At 43.5% G+C, this 18,288-nt stretch overlaps 2 protein-coding genes across 10 annotated transcripts; both read right to left on the minus strand.

The window, feature by feature from the left end:
* Window positions 1–2,394: 2,394 nt before the first annotated feature.
* si:dkeyp-69e1.8 (uncharacterized protein LOC100001340 homolog) lies at window positions 2,395–8,716 on the minus strand. Of its 3 annotated transcripts, none has more exons than XM_042087691.1 (5): window positions 8,468–8,715; window positions 8,023–8,075; window positions 5,604–5,796; window positions 4,364–4,584; window positions 2,395–4,016 (listed from the first exon to the last, which is right to left on the minus strand). In XM_042087691.1, exons 3-5 carry the CDS (start codon window positions 5,779–5,781, stop codon window positions 3,039–3,041), a joined length of 1,377 nt encoding a protein of 458 aa, XP_041943625.1. In that variant the 5' UTR covers window positions 5,782–5,796; window positions 8,023–8,075; window positions 8,468–8,715; the 3' UTR covers window positions 2,395–3,038. The 3 variants fall into 3 exon arrangements, with proteins under 3 accessions (XP_041943625.1, XP_041943624.1, XP_041943626.1); XM_042087690.1 differs by having other exon boundaries at window positions 8,023–8,068; window positions 8,468–8,714; XM_042087692.1 differs by lacking the exon at window positions 8,023–8,075 and having other exon boundaries at window positions 8,468–8,716.
* Window positions 8,717–9,150: 434 nt separating this feature from the next.
* Window positions 9,151–18,171, minus strand: hmgxb4a (HMG box domain containing 4a). 7 transcript variants are annotated; one of them, XM_042087682.1, is made up of 13 exons: window positions 17,983–18,171; window positions 17,142–17,216; window positions 16,900–17,054; window positions 16,625–16,703; window positions 15,795–16,535; window positions 15,311–15,550; window positions 14,852–15,024; window positions 14,670–14,751; window positions 14,422–14,486; window positions 14,024–14,126; window positions 13,619–13,785; window positions 9,985–10,107; window positions 9,151–9,853 (listed from the first exon to the last, which is right to left on the minus strand). In XM_042087682.1, exons 2-13 carry the CDS (start codon window positions 17,176–17,178, stop codon window positions 9,809–9,811), a joined length of 2,010 nt encoding a protein of 669 aa, XP_041943616.1. In that variant the 5' UTR covers window positions 17,179–17,216; window positions 17,983–18,171; the 3' UTR covers window positions 9,151–9,808. The 7 variants fall into 7 exon arrangements, with proteins under 7 accessions (XP_041943616.1, XP_041943620.1, XP_041943618.1 ...); XM_042087686.1 differs by having other exon boundaries at window positions 16,930–17,039; window positions 17,142–17,240; XM_042087684.1 differs by having other exon boundaries at window positions 16,900–17,039; window positions 17,142–17,240.
* Between the last annotated feature and the right edge of the window lie 117 nt (window positions 18,172–18,288).

Raw genomic sequence — 18,288 nt, forward strand, 5'->3', positions numbered from 1 at the left:
ATGTTAAACAGGGTTAGAGCTCCACAGTAAACAATTCCAGCCACACACGCGCACACCACAGGGAGGAACATCCAAATAGCAGTAATAGGAAAAAGATGAGCGGACTGTGCGCCCGCCCTAGCACTAGGGCTGGGCGCTGGACATCAGGGAGAACAGTCACACGTGCAGTCCTCTGCTGGCAGAATTGTCCATTTTGGCCTCAGGTCTTTTATCTTTGTCTGGTTAGGATAGGCTTACCACTTGCTCAACACATTTAAGAGCAAGATGAATGTTTTTGTTTGTTGCTCTTTTCTTTTTCTTTTTTCCCTAAATACCCTGGGCCTAGCCAAGCATTTAGAGAACACTGAGACAATTAAGTCATAAAAGCGCACATTATAATAATCAAATTCACATTTATCATTATTGTGTTAAACTGCAATTATTTCCAGCCAATTCCAAACTCTCATTGCAATGTGGCTATATTGAATGATTTAACAACATTTACATTTCTATAACCTTAATACACATATATGAAACACATTGTGGCACCCACTAATGTTAATGTCAGTTTCTAACAGCTGTTAGGAGAGTGCAGCTTAATTAGAGACCCTATAAGGAGATGGGTCACATGATTAAGTGAGTCAATTTGATCTTTTTGCGAACACCAAATGTAGAGAGTGTGTTCTTTCAACCCGACAAGATTATCTTATTGTGAACTCTTCGAGAAACTAGAGCGATGCCGTTCTGTAGGTCTATATGGATCTCACCCTCATATAGAAATCAGTAAAAGTTCCAAGCATGTTTTCTTTCTCGCTGTTTTTCTCCTTCTTACTTTCCATCTACTTTTCATCCCTCTGCTCTCTGTCTTTTAGGTTCACTCCCTCGCTCATTCATTCCTCACTCTCTCTTCTCCCCAAAGCATGTCCAATAGGACACACTAATATTTGGACAGGTGTTCCCTTTTTATACACACCATCTTCAGAGAGAGAGGGAGAGAGAGAGAGCACTGTGCAGAACACTACATCTTTTCTTTAGCATACAGTATGTTAACAGAGGGCATTCAGAAGGTTACCACCAGATAGCCTGCAACCATAATCCATTTTCTATTATATCAGTAATCTCCAACAATAAAAACTGTTTAGCACCCATTTTCCTTTTTGCACTTTTTAAACTTTCTTGTTTTTTTCCCCTTGTTTCAAATACGGAGGCGCCACATCTGGAGGACAGATGTGGGTCCCTGTGCGTATTCCCTCTCTGCTTCCTTTCACTCTCAGTGCAGCTCTTCTCTCTTTCATGCACACACATAGCCTTACACACAAGTGCACACAGAGCTATCTATTCTATTTTATTTCTCCTCTATAGAAACACGAGAGCGAGGCTGATCCTCTCGGCCTCGCTCTCTCTCATTGGTGGACCACCCACACGGGACAATGCTTCGCTGTGCTGTACAGATTGCTCCAAATACAGAGGTGGGAGTTTTTTTTTTCTCTCCCTCGTTTGACGGATGGTTTTAGCAGACTAACATTTACTTCAACGTCAAAACCATAACCTGCCCTTTTGTAAAAGAGTGACGGGGAGAAGGAGTCCGGATCTCTTTAGATAATGGAGGAGCCTTTTCGTCTTATAGCTCTATCTCTCTGTCTGGTCATCGCATAGTTTCTGTCTCTCAGCCTCCCACGCAGGGTTTCCCTGTGGGAAGCCATGTGAGGCATCCCGGAGCGGCGGTACTGTTCCATCGTAAGTCCTTCCCTGTCAGTCATAGATCACAGTCATTATGAGGTGATTTGCCAACTTGGCACCAAATAGATTTAGAGATAAACAACTCCATGTTTTAAAAAACTGTTATTAGTTAATACAATTACTTTGAAGTGCAGGCAGTTGACAATTAAAACCAGATATGTGCTCAAGAAAATAAAAAAGTGCAAAAGTATAATCAGTATTTTTACCTCAGTAATATCCCATTTATTCTTCAGAAGTTCAGAGTGAAATGTAAGTATTAATTGCATTACATCACAGTGTGCAGTACATTGAAGCACTTGTACCTTGCAACAGGAGTCAGAGGCCCCCTGTCTGGGGAGCCACAGTGAAAGTTGAATTCACTCAATAACACAGTAATTACACTTGTTTTAATTGCAAATTGCACCACTCATATCCAAATACAAAGTGGATAATTGATTTGTGTAATTTCTTGTCAGGCATACATCATTAAGCTGATATCATGCCAAATCATGTATGTCTGCATAATGTCAGGAGGCACAGACCAGGCATTAAAAAAACACTGATACATGTCTCCATGAGGAAAATCCAGAGGAATGCTGAGATTCCCTGTGTTAATGTAAAAAAAAAAAAATCAACTCAAAGTAGGCCTAAATATGATTGAGAAATGTAATTTTCTTAAACTTGTACATGTTTTTATTTAATTGAAATTATATCTCTCTAACTCCTAGTGAGTCCAAGATATTTTAGTCCTAGAAAAGTGGATTTTTCTTTTTCAGTTTTATTGTATACCAATAAGGTTTGACTATGCAGGAATCATACAGTGAATTACAGAAAACACATGGTAGATAGTCCTAGATATTTTAGTCCTAGAAAAGTGGATTTTTCTTTTTTTTCTTTTTCAGTTTTATTGTATACCAATAAGGTTTGACTTTGCAGGAATCATACAGTGAATTACAGAAAACACAATTTAATAGTCTGATTTTGTTTTATTCATTAATTAACCTATGTTGTTAATACATTTTTTTTGTAAGCCTCGTGTACATTTACATTTTCTGTGTGTGAATGTGGTTCAGCAGTGTTAAAATGTCCCTGTGCGTTTCGTAAAGAGTAAACAAAAGCTGACTGACTGAAACATTTGAAACAATTACAGCCTTAAATATGATAAAATGATCCTATAGGACCAAGCTCACTGTGGCTTCCCAGTAAACAAGCTCTCTCAGCCTTTGTGTGCCCTTGCTTTGTAGCTGCATACTCTCCTACAGTGCATAACTATGTAGCGTCTATGCTTTTTTTTATCTGTGTAAACGAGTGTCTCTGCTGCTGCTTGTGTGTGTGCACCCTCACTGGGTCTTCTTCACACGCCTCCTCCTGCCCACCTCAGTGGCCACTGAGCCCACAGCGTCCCCCAGCATCTTGCCCACCGGCCCCCCCACAAAGAACCCCACCAAGGACCCCAGCAGGGCGGTGCCCCTCACCAGCCCGGGGATGTGGCACAGCCACCCGACCACCGTGTCCCACAAGCCCCGCAGGAAGGAGGGAGGGGGCACGGCGGGAGCGAGAGAGGGGTCATCGCCCTCTAAAAGGTCGTCATCACCCTGTATGGGATCATCATCGCTGGTCTCCGTTGTGTCCGTCGCCTGTGCGGGCCCAGCCTCAGCCTCAACCTCTGGCTCTTCCTCTGGCTCTTCCTCTGGCTCTTCCTCTTGCTCTTCCTCTTGCTCTTCCTCTTGCTCTTCCTCTTGCTCTAGGGGTGAGGGAGCAGAGGGGGAGGATGAGTCGGGCTCTCTCTCCATCTCTGACCACTCTTCTCTGTCTCTCCTCAGCCTGCCACGCTTCTCAGGCTCCTTGTGTTTAGGGGGCCAGGCGTGGAAGTCCACCCCGCTCTCCTTCACCACCTGCTCTACCTTCCACAGCAGCTCCTTCACACTCCGCCTCTCCATCTCCTCCTGTTCCCCCTCTCCTCCTCCTCCTCTCCCTCTCTCCAGGGCATGGTAGTGGTCCCCGCATCTCTCTACCAGCTTAAGCAGGTCACGGCGCTCCCTGCTGGTCACGTAGTCCTCCAGACTGAGCCCCTCGGACAGCCGATCCATGTGGGTGAAGAGGACCAGCGTGTGCTGGCCGACGGCCCTGGGGCCAAACACCATCTCCAAGGCCTCCAGCCCCAGGAGCTCCACAGAGGCGGGCTGGTCCACAGGGACGCACAGCAGGAAGGCGTGGGGCCCCGGGGCTACCAGGGCCAGACAGGAGCGGATCTGCTGCTGGATGTCTTCCGGGGAGAGCTCCGAACAGAACCAGTCCGGAGTGTCCACCACGGTCACCTGAGGAGACGTCATGTAGATAAGTGAGTGAGTAACATAACAGATTTGATTTGAGAGTCTGTTTAGTATGTGGATAGTCTATTGAGAATTGGATCCTTGATTTGTAAAAGGCTGAGAATTAATTACATTTATTTAACAATTAATTGTTTGTGATGCATCAGTCAGAACAAATGATAGGAGTGCTCTATATCACTCTCTGGCTGTCTATTGTTTTTATTTATATATAAGAATTGCAGTGGTGAAAATTATGCGAAAACACAGGACAATATAGGTAGCGATTAAGAGTGAAGTGCCTGCAAGAAATAGTCAAGGTCAAGGTAGTTAATTAGCTAAGTAAAACAACTTACCTGTCTTCCGGCAACTGTTGCTGTTCTGCTCTTACAATCATGCGTTCCAGCTGCTCCCTCTGAGGCCTTGATCTCAAATGCCCCGCGTCCCAAGATGCTGTTCCCAGCAGCGCTCTTGCCTGCGCCAGCCTGCCCCAACAGAACCAGCCTCAGCTCAGGGCCAGCAGCCAGGAGTGGGGGCGAGGAGCTGGGATCCAAGGAGGAGGCAGACGGAGCAGAGGCTGCACGAAACACACAACGCGTGAGCAGAGGACCAAGCTCAGCATTTCAGAAAACGTTCATCAATTCAGTACAGTTAGGTATGGTGTATTATGAATTTGAGGGTTTAGTGCTGTTGAGGACGAGTACCCACAGTCAAAGGGCATGCTTAAATTATTACATTTCATTCTTGTGGGGGAAAGAAATAGAAAAAGGTCCTTTGTATTTGTGTTAATCTATTACATATTTCAACATGTTAAGATGATTGTGTTTCACACATAATTATGAAAATATCCCATTTTTGTGTAATTAACACACACAAAGAATTTAAACTCAAAAGGTGAGATTTATTTTTGTTTTCATTTTTTGCTGAAAACATTAGATTTCTAAATATGATTCTCCTGTGAATGCAAATCAGGCAAAGTCTGTTTTAAATAGAACAAGTCATATTTAAATAGACTACATCCTATGACCCATGTTATGATTCCTAACACTTCTTATTAGATCCATGTGTTGAGTATGCCATATTTTCATGTTATTTATCCAGAGGGATCATAACAGTACTGTAATAAAAAAGATCCAAGACTAAACATCCAGCTACTTATATCCACTTACTGGATATCCTGTTCAATCAAGAAACAATGTTGCCATCTACTGGCTAGCCAGAGACATGGCCGAATCCAAATAAACAGAAGCGCCTGCCACAAGCAGAACAGGATATCACATCACATATTGCTTTAAGGCTGGGGTTCCCAAGCTTTTTTGGCAGGTGACCCAATTTTGATGTCCCAATCATTTACATGTTGCAAGAGAGCGCAATTCATCTCTGCTGTAACATCCAGACGAGAGCAGTCAAAATGGGTGATCTCATGAATCATCCTTTGTGCTGCTTTGATTCATTTCATTATAACATACCATGGGTCAAAACCAACACAACTATATTCTCTATAGCATTTTACTTATCTAAGGATAGATGGCCTGAATTAATTCTGGAAGTCACATTTGCTACAACATTTTAACATTTGACAGATGCTCTCCATACCTCCATATTGGGTTTCCTGCATCTCATCCTTTCCTCCTCCTCTCTGTAATACTGCGCCCATGGCCTCATCATCCTCTCCTTCCTCTTGATGTCTCTCCTGCTTTCTCCACCCCTCTGTTTCTGGAGGAGTTCTGTCCTCTAGATCCTCATCATACTTTAGAACATTCTCCCGTTCCATTGTTGAGTGTTCCAGCTAAATAAGAGGTTCAATGGATGATTATTAAGCATTATTAAGTATAAGTATACATTTTAACAGTGTTGGGCAAGTTAATGTATTATGCATTACTTATTACTGTCATTTCAAAGTAATTTGTTACATTATAATATTACTGTCTCTGAATTGTAAGGCATTACACTACTATTGCATTACTTTTAAGTTACTTTCACCAAAATATCTGGAAATATGGATTTGCCATTCGAAATGCAGTTTATTACGCTCAATCATAGTCAGAATTTTGTTAAAAAACCGACAAAAGGTCAAAGTCTGGTAAATTGTGATATAAATACTGTAACTCTAAGGCCTAGGCCTGCTCATTAAAATCAATAGAGAGCCTACTATATTGTAAATCAAAGCTTAAAGAAACTGTATGTAAGATTGTGGCCAAAACTGGTACTGCAATCACTTTCAAACTACTGTAGAGGGATGTATCCCCTTCCCCTCCCCTCTGACTGGCAGAGCTGGCAACACGGATGCCGAAACACTACTGACTTTGTGATTAGTAGATAGGTGGAGGGTGGCGCATCAGGCCAAAACACAACATGACAACATCAATATCAGTTGAGGGCTGCAACTCCACTTTTTAAATGACAATATCTTGGCCAGACTACTGTTGTCAGTGATATAAGTATTTGAAATAACATGATTTCTTAATGTCTAGTGACATATCAGGGCCATTTATGATTAATTTTTTACATACGGTTACTTTAATAAAGACATGTCAAGATGGTGGCCTACTGACCATTTTGGTGCCCTAAGTGAGTGGTTTTGAGTGAGTGACATTTAAATGATAACACAAAAACCTAAAGTAAAATAAAAGGTATATTATTTACAGACCATTACTGTGTGTTTTTAAACATGCATACTGTTTTCTTATAAATGGTGCACTGTCACTTTAAGAGCATTGATCTTTACGTTCTCATAATGCCTTTTTGCCAGCTCTTGTTTACAAGCCTTGTTTGTTGCGTTACATTGATAGCACAATATTAACAATAATATGCACAATGTTAAGTTGTTTTAAGCAGCCTTCATTGCTTTGGAAAGTATGCAATAACATGTTGCTGCAAATAAAAGTGAATTATGAGCCTGGTATCCACCTAGCTATCTGAATGGATTCTTTTTTTGTCAACTCGGCATATCATGTGCTTCATGTAAATGCTTGTGGAAAACGAATTATTGAAGACCCACCAATTCCATTCTAGCACTACGTGGTGGAGATTGAGAGAACCCAAAAAGTATCAAACTTGCATGTACCATGGTGTTAGTGCATTGTGACATTGTAAACGCTATTGATGAAGAGTGAAATGCAGTTTGCAGTAAAGCTACTATTCATTGGTTACATGTGGGTGCCCCCTCTGTCCTTTGGTGCCCTACGCAAAGTGCGTGATGCGCGTGGTGGGAGCGGTGGCACTGTCAGGCTACACAATCTTTTTTCTGCATTTCTATCCCTTTATTCTCTTTAAGTTCAATTGTGAATTCAAGTTCACAGCTCAAAGCTGACATGCACTAGAAGTTTGTGTCTAATCAAGAATCAAAAAGATTAGCGTGGCACCACTTTAGATGTTTCATTAAATGACTTGTGCTATTTCGCGAGGCATAGTGAGATCTTTCGGTTTCGCACAAATTGCACTAACTATTATGTTCTTCATATCCTTGTCTCTGAGCGTAGGCTTATGTCCATCCCGCAAATAGAGTCCGCTGCAGCCACAGTCATCTTCAACCATTATCAGGAGATAACGTTCTACTATTTTGCACGGATTTTTTCTCCTCTGTTGTTCTCGCGGTGGTGTTTGCGAATATGTATCAAAACACTGCTTAATTTTTGGTTAAAATGCATTGTAACGCGCGTTACTGAAGTTTGTACCGAGTAAAATATTACCCATTTTTTTTTGTAATGCCTTACATTACCGCGTTACCGCAAACAGCAATATAGTAATTATATTACTTTTGTAACGCATTACTCCCAACACTGCATTTTAATCATCATCTAAAAAGCTAATTTACTCACTCATTGATTGTTTGGTAATAGGTGGAAATAGATATAGTTTAGCACTGTTTCACTGATGACCATCTAATATCAAAGTTTGAGTAAAACTAATTTCCAATTCAGTAAACTGATTTTCAATTCCAACACAATACTTTGTAGGCTGTGACCGGTGTTTGAACTGAACACATGGTGAATGCCCAACCTGTCTTCCTCACCTGTTCCAGTAGGACGGCAGACTATTCTACTTCTGTTGACAATTGTCTGTTGCCTCCCCAAGGATATGCGCAAAAGAGAGAGAGAGAGAGAGAGACAGAGCAAGATCAACGATCAACAGACTGAGAAAGAGAGACAGAGAAAGACAAACAAGAGTCTATTCCATGCACATGACCCATTACACAGGATAATTTTCTCCTACGCCATCATGAGTTAAGTAGAATCTAACTTCCATATGTATTGATTTGCTCCGTAACACGTAGTTACCATGGTCAACAGTGACACACCCACCAACTATGTACAGTAACATTATGCCAAACATAAGTAATTTCTGACAGTTGTAACTACTTAAAAGGCACATCAGGCAAACAGGGTGCAGGGGTCGAATACTATGTCCTGGAGATTGTGAAGAGGCAGTTTCCAAACATGCTTTAAATGTGATTTTACCTGCTATCAAACGGCCTTTTGTTTCAAAGTGTGCTGTTCACTTCCTCTTCTTGCCTGAGCTCTCAGTCCGCTGCCATCACAGGGAGCAGCAGCTGGGGATCCTCCCTTCCTCACATGACTGTATACGGTCAGTGACTGTTTCTGCGTTGCTCAGAGGAGTGTCTCAAAAACCTCTCAGGAATGAAAACGGTGAACTACAAGGGCAGCTGAGTTCCAGTGACTCAGACAGGAAGCTACCGTGTATACATTTTTTCTCTCATCTTCCTCTTTCAAGACACTCCCTAAGAAAGACTGGGCACCTAAACACTGACTTCACCAATTACCTTCCTGTATTTACATCTATTCTCTCTCGGTCTTTTAAAAAAAGGGAAATTCCGGGCGTGGACTGCTACCGGATTCTTTGGCACTGTACCAAGACTAGGCTTGTTTGATCTAGGCTAGGCTATGCTAACAGAACTGTCCAAAGGAGAGGGGAGTGTCAAGAATGAGGATGCACTGCATACTGACAGAGCTTGAATGCCGACTATGCAGTGGAACCTGAGCTATCCACTCTGTCTATGAAGTCATGTTGGCCACATCTGAGCACACGGATCACACAGGCTGCCAGATAACCTACAGACTAAACCTTTTCATTGATAAGTTACAAAATTATATTATGAGTGAAAAAAAAAACAAGAGAGGTATGTTTTTAACACTTTGTGTTTTTACTGTAAAACTAGAAATCACCACAATGTGCTTGACTGCACTTTCAGGACTTTTTTTTTTTTTTTGAAAACCCATGCTTTTTCTCTCCTTATTTTTCATTTTTGCATGATTTTTTGGATCATACACATACAAAATACAATGAGAAACTACAGCTGAAAAAGTGCTATATATTATCTTCATGGTACATTAACAAAAGCATAAAACTAGGTTGGACCCTGACCTGTTACATTTGAGTAAAAAATTATTATTTTTTGGACAAGACGGATGCTTGAAAATGAGGCAGTAACAAATACATCCACATCCACACTCAAACACACACAAATGTACATAAACAATCAAACAATGCATTTCCCACACAGAGACGTAAGTGCTCACAGTCACACAAGCATACAGTAACAGTAACACCTAATGAATTCAGACATACAAATGAAAAGCGCTCTCTAAAATAGAATTCCTGTTTTCCTTAAAAAATAATAATAAAAAATAACTAAGAATTTTAAAAATGCATTAAAAACATGAGTTTGTGGGTGCACACTACAAGTCCACCCTTTAAATTCCAAGGATGCTTTTAATGTCTTTTCAAAGAGTCCTTTGACTGACGTCCTTCCTGTTACGTGTCAAAAGGAGGGACGATCCTCATAGTCCAGGCATGATGTAAGCTATGTTGTCCAGCGTCTTTGACTGTAACATTAGAGAACAGAAAAAACACACACATACTCAGTCACTCAAATCTCTTCAGAAACAAGCACAAACAATCAGATGCATCTGCTTCCTTTCAAAAGTATCTCAGCCAGAAATGCAAGAGTCCTCACCAGGACATTGCGGGGACAGCCGTTGAGCTGCGGGATCTGAGCTGTTAGACAGGTGAGCGGGCCGAGGGCACACAAGATGGAGTCAAGCAGCACAGAGAGGCTTCCGGAAACTGCCACCATACCCTGGAAACAAACAAACACAAACACGAATCGATAAAATACAGGAATGTCTGATACAGAATTGAAATGGTGAGCGTTTCATAGGGGCAACAGCCCGGTTGAAACTACTTCGTTTAAGGTCCCAAGCAGCCCTCTGTTCCATCAGCTAGGTTCTTTTGGTTGAAAACTGTGTTATACTAAGCCTTGTATTTCCATTTTAAACTCATTTAAAATATTTATCATGAATATTTCAGACTGTGGGAGGTTAATTTTACCCTCTTACATTTCAGACTAGTGTATCAGGTAAAGAAACAAATTCATATTTGCAGTTGGAATAATGTACATTTCAAGTGAACTCAAAGTCAAGCTGAAGGAGGCTAAGGAGAACTACAGAAGGAAGGTGGAACAGAAGTTGCAAGAAAACAACATGAAGGAGGCATGGGACGGCATGAAGATTATCACTGGCCTGAGGAAGAGCAGCAGCTCTGTGGAGGGGGACCTGGACAGGGCGAACCAGTTGAACCACTTCTACAACAGGTTTGACTGCCCTGCTCCAGCTCCAATGGCCGTGGTCTGTCCACCACCCCCGGCTGACTCAGACACGGCTCTTGTTTGCGTGCCTGCGCTACCCTCACCTCCCAGTCTCTCCAGCTCTGCATCCCAGTGACACCCAACAACCTAATCCCCTCACGCCTTGCTCCCGCCTGACGCATCCTTGCCTGTGCCTGTTGAGGTGTCCACGACTGGCAGCTTTGACAGGGACATCAAGGAGGTGGTCATCCCCCAGCCCCTCAATACCAGTGCAACACTCACCTCCATCATCACAGGCTATCGTACCCCCACCATCACTGGATATTGCACCCCTCCCCCACATGGCGATCACGAACAATGTTTCGACAACGACCTCAGTCAACAGCCATCAGACACACAGATCCCAGATGCACCCCTCCCCTCCCCTTACACCCCCCATCATCACAACAGATCAAGTGAGAGCTCTACTAAAGAAACTGCACATCAATAAGGCAGCGGGGCCTGACAGACTGTGTCCAAGGCTACTCAAGGCCTGTGCTGCTGAACTGGGGGAGCCACTGAAGCACATCTTCAATTTGAGTCTACGCCTTGGACAAGTTCCCTAAGAAGCCACACCCTAGCGAGCTTAATGACTACAGACCTGTCGCTCTTTCATCACATGTGATGAAGACAATGGAGCGGTCTTAGGTATGCTCAGACCCCAGGTACGCCATGCACTAGACCCGTTACAGTTTGCATACCAGGAGAAAGTGGGTGTGGACGATGCCATCATCCACGTGGCATGCCATCATCATTATCTTCTACACAGGACACATTCTCACTTAGACAAGGGGAAAAGTGCTGTGAGAATCATGTTCTTTGATTTCTCGAGTGCTTTTAACACCATCCAACCCCTCAGACTGGGAGACAAGCTCTTGCAGATGGGTGTGGACGCTCACCTGGTAACCTGGATTACAGATTACCTGACCGAGCGACCACAGTTCGTCAGACTGAAGAACTGTCTCTCTGACACTGTGATCAGCAGCACCGGAGCGCCACAGGGAACTGTGCTCTCTCCAGTCCTGTTTACCCTGTACACATCTGACTTCTGCTACAACACCGAGTCATGCCACATGCAGAAGTTTTCTGACGATACTGCAATCGTGGGGTGCATCAGGAACGGGCAGGAGGAGGAGTACAGGAGCCTGGTGGAGGACTTTGTACAATGGTGCAAACTCAATCATCTTCAACTCAACACTTCAAAGACCAAGGAGATGGTGGTGGATTTCCGCAGGTCTAAGCCCACTCTGCTACCAGTCCCCATTGATGGGGTCAATGTGGAGGTGGTAAGCACCTACAAGTATCTGGGTCTCCACCTGGACAATAAACTGGACTGGTCAGCCAACACTGACACACTAGAAAGGGCAGAGCAGGCTGTACTTCCTGAGGAGGCTGCGGTACTTCAATGTGTGCAGCAAGCTCCTCAGGATGTTCTACCAGTCTGTTGTTGCCAGCGTCCTCTTCTATGCAGTGGCATGCTGGGGAGGAAGCACAAAGAAGAAGGATGCGGGGCGAATTGACAGGCTGGTAAGGAAACCTGGCTCTGCAATGGGAGCTGAACTGGAGTGCATCACTTCAATATCTGACAAAAGGTGAACCTGAACAAACTGATCAACATCTTGGACAATGAGTGTCACCCACTCCACAGCACTATTGTATACTTTTCATTACTTTTTCTGCTGTTAGTGAGTGTGTGTGTATTGTCTGTATGCTACTGAGACCTTGAATTTCCCCTGGGGATCAATAAAGTATCTATCTATCTATCTATCTATCTATCTATCTACATTTATTTACAGCAAAGGCAGGCTCCCATAGATTGTTTCCTGGCTGCCAATGCTGTTGGTAGTCAATTTGTAGTAGTCTGTCAGTTTGTAAAGTTTAGGCGATGTAGGAAGTAATGTCAGGAATCCCTGATCAATGTGATTGGTTAGGTTGGAACAATGATTTTAAAAGTTAACGATATGTTTATGCCCGTCACCATGCTAGCATTGTAAACGATTCTCAATCGCTAAACGATTCTCAATCACTAGTGACCAGACTGTATTTACTTTGTGAATGAGTCTTGCCAAGCTAGTATAATGTTGCCCTGTTCTCAACTCTTCCCTTGAGTAAGGGAATGTTAATGCTTAGCACAGTGAATGGAAAGACACTCAAATGTGCTTGCCTCCTTTTTATGTACTTCTCCCCTTAAAGCCTCTACAACCAAGCAAGTGTGTGCAATCATAATAAGAGCACAGCTGCTGTGGTTAGGTGGGTCCATGTTCTAGCTTGGTTATTTGTGGCGGCTTGCTACAATATGGACATTGACCGCCACGCCAATAATTTTCTCTGTTGTACTATTTCAAATCAGATAAAATCCTTTCATTGTAGAGCTATGAGCATCTTCAAGCAGCCTCTCCTTGTCCCGATCTCTCTCTCTCTCGCCCCCGAGAAATTCTATTCTCCAAATAGAATTATGTGGGGAAACACTGCATGTTAAATTAGGCTTCAAAATCATGAAAATATGAACAGTATCTTCTGCTCTCAAATTTTGTGGGCAGGTTTGCTGACTGTGCTAAAATCACGCCTCAACGGTCATAGTTCCAACCACTTTTCTAAACCACCCAGTTAGATGAGGTGAAAACACCTGCGTTAAGCGCACAAAATGCACTTTGAGCTAATCTAACCAATAACCAAATAGGGATATTGTTGTTCGTGCAGTATAGCTTTCGATGGTTAACTGGTTATTGGACTATTCGTGCACACAGCTAGTCTGTAGTTGTCTGCAGCAAAATGTTTATTGCAATATCAAACACTATCATCCTGTGGTCCATATGTTGAATAGTGAACAGTGACCAGTGTTTACTGTAATGCTGAAATGTTTACTGTTATATTAAACACTTTAACTTCGTCACCCTGGCCTACAAGGGCCAAGAGCCATAATGTTGACCAGTGGTGTGTGTGAGTCCAGTGTCCCCAGTCTCACCTCAGTCTCCTGGAGCCGGTGACCAATGAGGGACAGCGACTCGCCCAGGAGCTGCAGGTGGGCTGCTGCGTCGATAGGATCTACCTCAGGGACGCGTGCCGGCGACAGTGATGCTCCTAAGGAGGCTCTCCCAGGAGACAAACCTGCAGCTAGACCCTTACTGGAACCTGTGATGGGTACATAAATCATGTCATTTGTTTAGACAGCATCCATTGCAAACATTGTGTATTGATCTCCTTTCAATGTCTATGAAATGTTTTGGTAATGTGCTAATAGATAAACTAAAATGTAAAGACTGAAAATTCGAATGTAACCTTGAAAAACAGCAATACATGGAACAACATTGTTAGTTCTTCATGTGCTTGCTTGACCTGGACCTGTAATGACATGGTAAGGCCAGTTTACCTTTACTTCTACTACCGTCGGAAGCTGAACTCTTGCGTTTGACAGTGGTGGCCTCAGCTTTGTTCTGCTTATGCTGCAAGTATTGAGCTTTCTGCTTCCATACCTGCATAGTGACAAAGAAATGCATGTTGCACTATGGAACATACAGTATTTCACAAATTCCGTACAGTTCAGAGATGTACAATTGTATTCGGAGATGCCATATGAAGAATAAAGAAAAGAGACTCAAGAAACGGATTTCTATAAATAAGCTGGCATGTCACTTACACACTGCCCTCCTCTACCATTTATTTCATGCAGAGAATCAAGAAGACGAAAAGAAGAGTAAAGGTAGACAACAGATGAAAAAGAGAGAAGAGAGGTGGAATATAAAAGACCTGTACAACCAAGAGACTCACCAATTTGTCCTTCTCCGGAAGTTGTTTCCACACCTCTGCAAGCTTTTTGCTCAGCTCGCCGAACACTGGCAAGAATAGTGACAGGACTTTTACTTTGACATTCCCTCACTGGGACTAAGAAGTAAAAATTCATCATAAACGGAATACATATTCAGTCATACGTTTTGCATCAACCTTAAGGATATACTATGCCAAAAAATATGTAGTGCGTCTCATAATCAGACACATAAAATATATGAGGTACTTACCCAGTCCAGGCTGCTCAGCATTGATGTTGACCCTGTATTCCTTACAAAATACCTGATACGCAGTCGCGTTTTTCTTTTTGGGCTGATGAACAGAGAGATATTGAAAAATACAAGAGATCAGTGCATGTCGGTCTCTCCACATATGTGAGCACAGGGGAAGGGGACATGGGGAAATGCCTCACCTTGTCTTTGTCATGTTTGTCCCGATCTTTCTCCTCTTTCTTTTTCTTCTTTTCACTCGTTATGTCACTGCTGGTGTGGTGATGTGAGGGGACTGGGGTGGCTATGGGATACATCCCACCTGAAGTGCTGTGATTGGCTGCGCTATGGGAATGGGAGTGGCTTCTAGAGGAATCTGAGACCAGTAATTGATCATAGGGTTACATATAAACAAGCTTAGTGAAGCATTTTTAATTTGTTCAATTAATATACTATTGTCAATGCTCTAACCTTTATAGTTTTTACTCTAGGGACCCTTGTAATTAGGACCCCATGAAATTTGATTCAATAGAAGGGGGTGGATTACTGTCACTCTCGCTTGGCATAAGCCACTTGATTAAAGTTTATGAGACGAGTGACGAGAATTAAGCTCATAATGTTGTACCACAAATAGTTCGGGGTCATAAACTATTTCAACTCACCCGAGTAGCCCTTCTTGCTACTGCTGCTTCCTTTACTATGCTTCTTCTCTTTTGAGCTTTTGTCTTTCTCCCTCTCCCTGTCTTTCTCTTTCTCCTTCTTTTTCTTGCTCTTTTTGCTCTTCTTCTTTTTCTTGGAGAGGTGGGTGTATGTGTCGTCGATGACCAGCTCTCCCGCCTCCAGTTCGCCTCCTGAAGAGGAGCTGTCTCCCCCAAGTGAGCCTAGAGAGCTCCCATAATGCCCTGATGAAAAGATGGTGCAGAGGACGCAGCAAAGATATAACATACTGTACATGAAATATGGTGAAGCAAAAAAAAAAAAAAACATGGAAAACCGGTAAACAGAGGTAAAAAGAGATCTAAAAATAGATTCAAACACTTTCAAAGACAAATTAAGCCTGTACAGGTGTTTTGCTTTCAGAACACTTAAAAACATAAACTTCAAATTAAAACTCTACCAGACAACTTGCAACAACAAAATGCTCACCCTCTACCTCCACCTCCTTGCCCACAACAGGCAGTGGCTCCAGGTTCTGCAGTTTTTTCTTGATGGGTTTAGGCTGCGACCCCCTGTCCCTCTCTCGCTCCTTCTCCTTCTTCCCACTGCTTTTCTTCATGACAGACGAGGAGGACAAGGGTGACGTGAGGCCTGAGGAGGGGGTGGTGGACGAGGACGAGTGCGTGCCGGGGAAGGGAGGGAAGCTCTCCGACGCTGGCGCGTCCTTTTCTTTGGGCGAGAGGATGAGCTTCATTTTGAGACCCTCCGCTTCCCTGAGCGTCAGGGGCTCACCTCTCCCTCCACCACCACCGCTGCCGCCGTGGAACAGCGATGACCGTGAGGAGGAGGACAACGAAGAGTGCGAGTGCTTCTTGGAGGACGACCCAGCGGAAGACGATGACAACGCGCCGCCACCGGAGCGCTGGTGAGGAGGGTAGGAGTGTCCTCCTGACTTGGACGAGCCAGAGCCTCCACCACCGCCACTGCCCCCCTCCCGCTTGCGCTCCTTGGCTGAGTGGGAGGAGGAGTGGGAGGACGAAACGGGGTAGGAGGGCTTCTTGTGCAGATGGGGGCCGAGGTCCGAGCCAGTGGCCAGAGGAGAGGTGATGGCCTGGAGGAGGCCCATGGCCGTGTCCGTGGAGTGGGAGGAGTGCTGCGAGGAGAGGGTCGGCGAGCGATCCGATGACTTGCGCTTCTTCTTATGGGGAGGAGGGCCTGAGCCATGGTGATCTGGAAAGTAAGAATGAGCAGGATGACTGAGCATCACTTCAGTGGTTTCAGGCAGCGAAAAATTCCTTTGTAGAGTCAGGCCAAACTACCTCTGTAATAGTAGTCATCACTTTTATGTTTTTTCTTCTTCTTGTGCAAGTCTCCACCCAACAGGAACAGCTCTGAGTCCTACAGAGAGAGAGATTTTCATGAATGGCAAAGTGCAATATAAAAAAGATGTTACTGGAAAAAAAGATCAATCTAAATTCTCTAACTACACTATACAGAGGTCTACACGCTACAGTATCATGGTTGGGGGATGGCATGTATGTGGAGTTGTGCTTCGTTTACCCATCTCTTGAACAACCCAACCGCTAAATGTTACCTTAGGACGTTTCTTTGAGGACTTGCGCACCTGCGCAGCGATTTCCTCTTCCTCTCGTAGAAGGTCTTTATATGAGCGCCTCTTCTCCCGCTGGCTACGACCTGCCACCAAGCCAATATCTCCTTCTATCAATGACACGTCTAGACAAGAAAGATCTGTCAGAAGAAACCCTTGTGTAAATGTAAGATATCTGTCTACATGCTGGTGTGAAATGTTGTAAAAACAAGGTAAGCAATACTTGCCCATAGCTCCCTTCTTCTTGACCTCCTCGAAAGCCATAGCTGACCCACTCTGCAAACTGCGAGGACAGTCAGACTCTGGGGGGGATTCCAGTATTTTCCCTTGTGTTACATAGATAAATAGTAGTAAGTAAATTTACACTTGTGATGCTCCATATATAGAAACCTATGCCACTGTCAATAAGGTGATGTTTCCCAAAACAGATGACAGTCAGCGGGCACTTTGACTGCAGCCTAGCAGTATGCCGCCACGTCAAAATAAAACTTTTGTCGCACCTGTACCATCCGGAACGAAAGCCCATGCACTGTTTAGTTTTGTCCACTTCTGGTTACATTTCCTTTTCACTAATCTAGAACCTATCTTGTCACGTAGAATATTGAAAATATGGCATTACCCTGGATGTCTTACATTCAACATTGGGCTACAATTGCTGACGCCAACAAGCTCCCAAACCTTATCAATAATGTTGTGTTTGTTACGATAGTGTGATGAAGTCTGTGATGTTGCTGTCAAAATTGGGGCATATTTTTGAAAGGGCATTTCCCGCCTACTTTCGAAAAGATACACAAACACACCCCCTTCACTTCAGCAGTGTCCCATTCTCCCATCCTTCGCCAAAGCAACTCTCCTGGCTGGCTCTGAGCGACAGTAGCACAGGCAATTTTGTCAAGACAGCTCCTGGCTTCTGCGTATGCAGGCCCGATTCAGGATTAATTCAATATTTAGTAATGATATGCAAGTAATTTTACCTCCGTAATTTCGTTTCTATGAGAGACTGAAAGAATGCATACACTTCACAGTCCCCGCAAACAGAAAAACAACGAAAATAGCTTCTCTAGTTACCTCCACTGGTCCCCGATAATCAAGCGGCGCCAGTCGCCATCTTTGAATTCTGTCAACAACAATGCAACAACCAGAGGAGGAGGGACCTAGAAGCTACTGAGGTTTGCGAGCACAATGAGAGCTGTTTTTCTGTGTATAATTAATATCAGTATTCGGCAGTTAGACAAAGCGGATAAATATGACATTACACATCCTGTTAAACAGGATGCATGCAAAGCAACAAAGAAACTTAAATGCACTTAAAATTGCAGCATAACGTTTCAAAGGAAAACACCAAACGCCTTTCTTTCACAATTTTTTTATTCA

Source organism: Alosa sapidissima, chromosome 3 (assembly GCF_018492685.1).
Source record: "Alosa sapidissima isolate fAloSap1 chromosome 3, fAloSap1.pri, whole genome shotgun sequence".
Lineage (NCBI taxonomy): Eukaryota > Metazoa > Chordata > Actinopteri > Clupeiformes > Clupeidae > Alosa > Alosa sapidissima.

What these genes read in the sequence shown, in the direction of transcription:
- si:dkeyp-69e1.8 (XM_042087692.1), bottom strand. Translation starts at nt 5,781, where the DNA reads ATGGAACGGGAGAATGTTCTAAAGTATGATGAGGATCTAGAGGACAGA. An exon ending in GCAGGAAACCCAATATGGAG is followed by an intron (nt 4,585 to 5,603) that starts GTATGGAGAGCA and finishes TGTTTCGTGCAG; the next exon opens with CCTCTGCTCCGTCTGCCTCC. An exon ending in CAACAGTTGCCGGAAGACAG is followed by an intron (nt 4,017 to 4,363) that starts GTAAGTTGTTTT and finishes ACGTCTCCTCAG; the next exon opens with GTGACCGTGGTGGACACTCC.
- hmgxb4a (XM_042087682.1), bottom strand. Translation starts at nt 17,178, where the DNA reads ATGGCTTTCGAGGAGGTCAAGAAGAAGGGAGCTATGG. An exon ending in CCTCAAAGAAACGTCCTAAG is followed by an intron (nt 16,704 to 16,899) that starts GTAACATTTAGC and finishes CTCTCTCTGTAG; the next exon opens with GACTCAGAGCTGTTCCTGTT. An exon ending in ACCGGCTCCAGGAGACTGAG is followed by an intron (nt 10,108 to 13,618) that starts GTGAGACTGGGG and finishes GTTTGTTTCCAG; the next exon opens with GGTATGGTGGCAGTTTCCGG.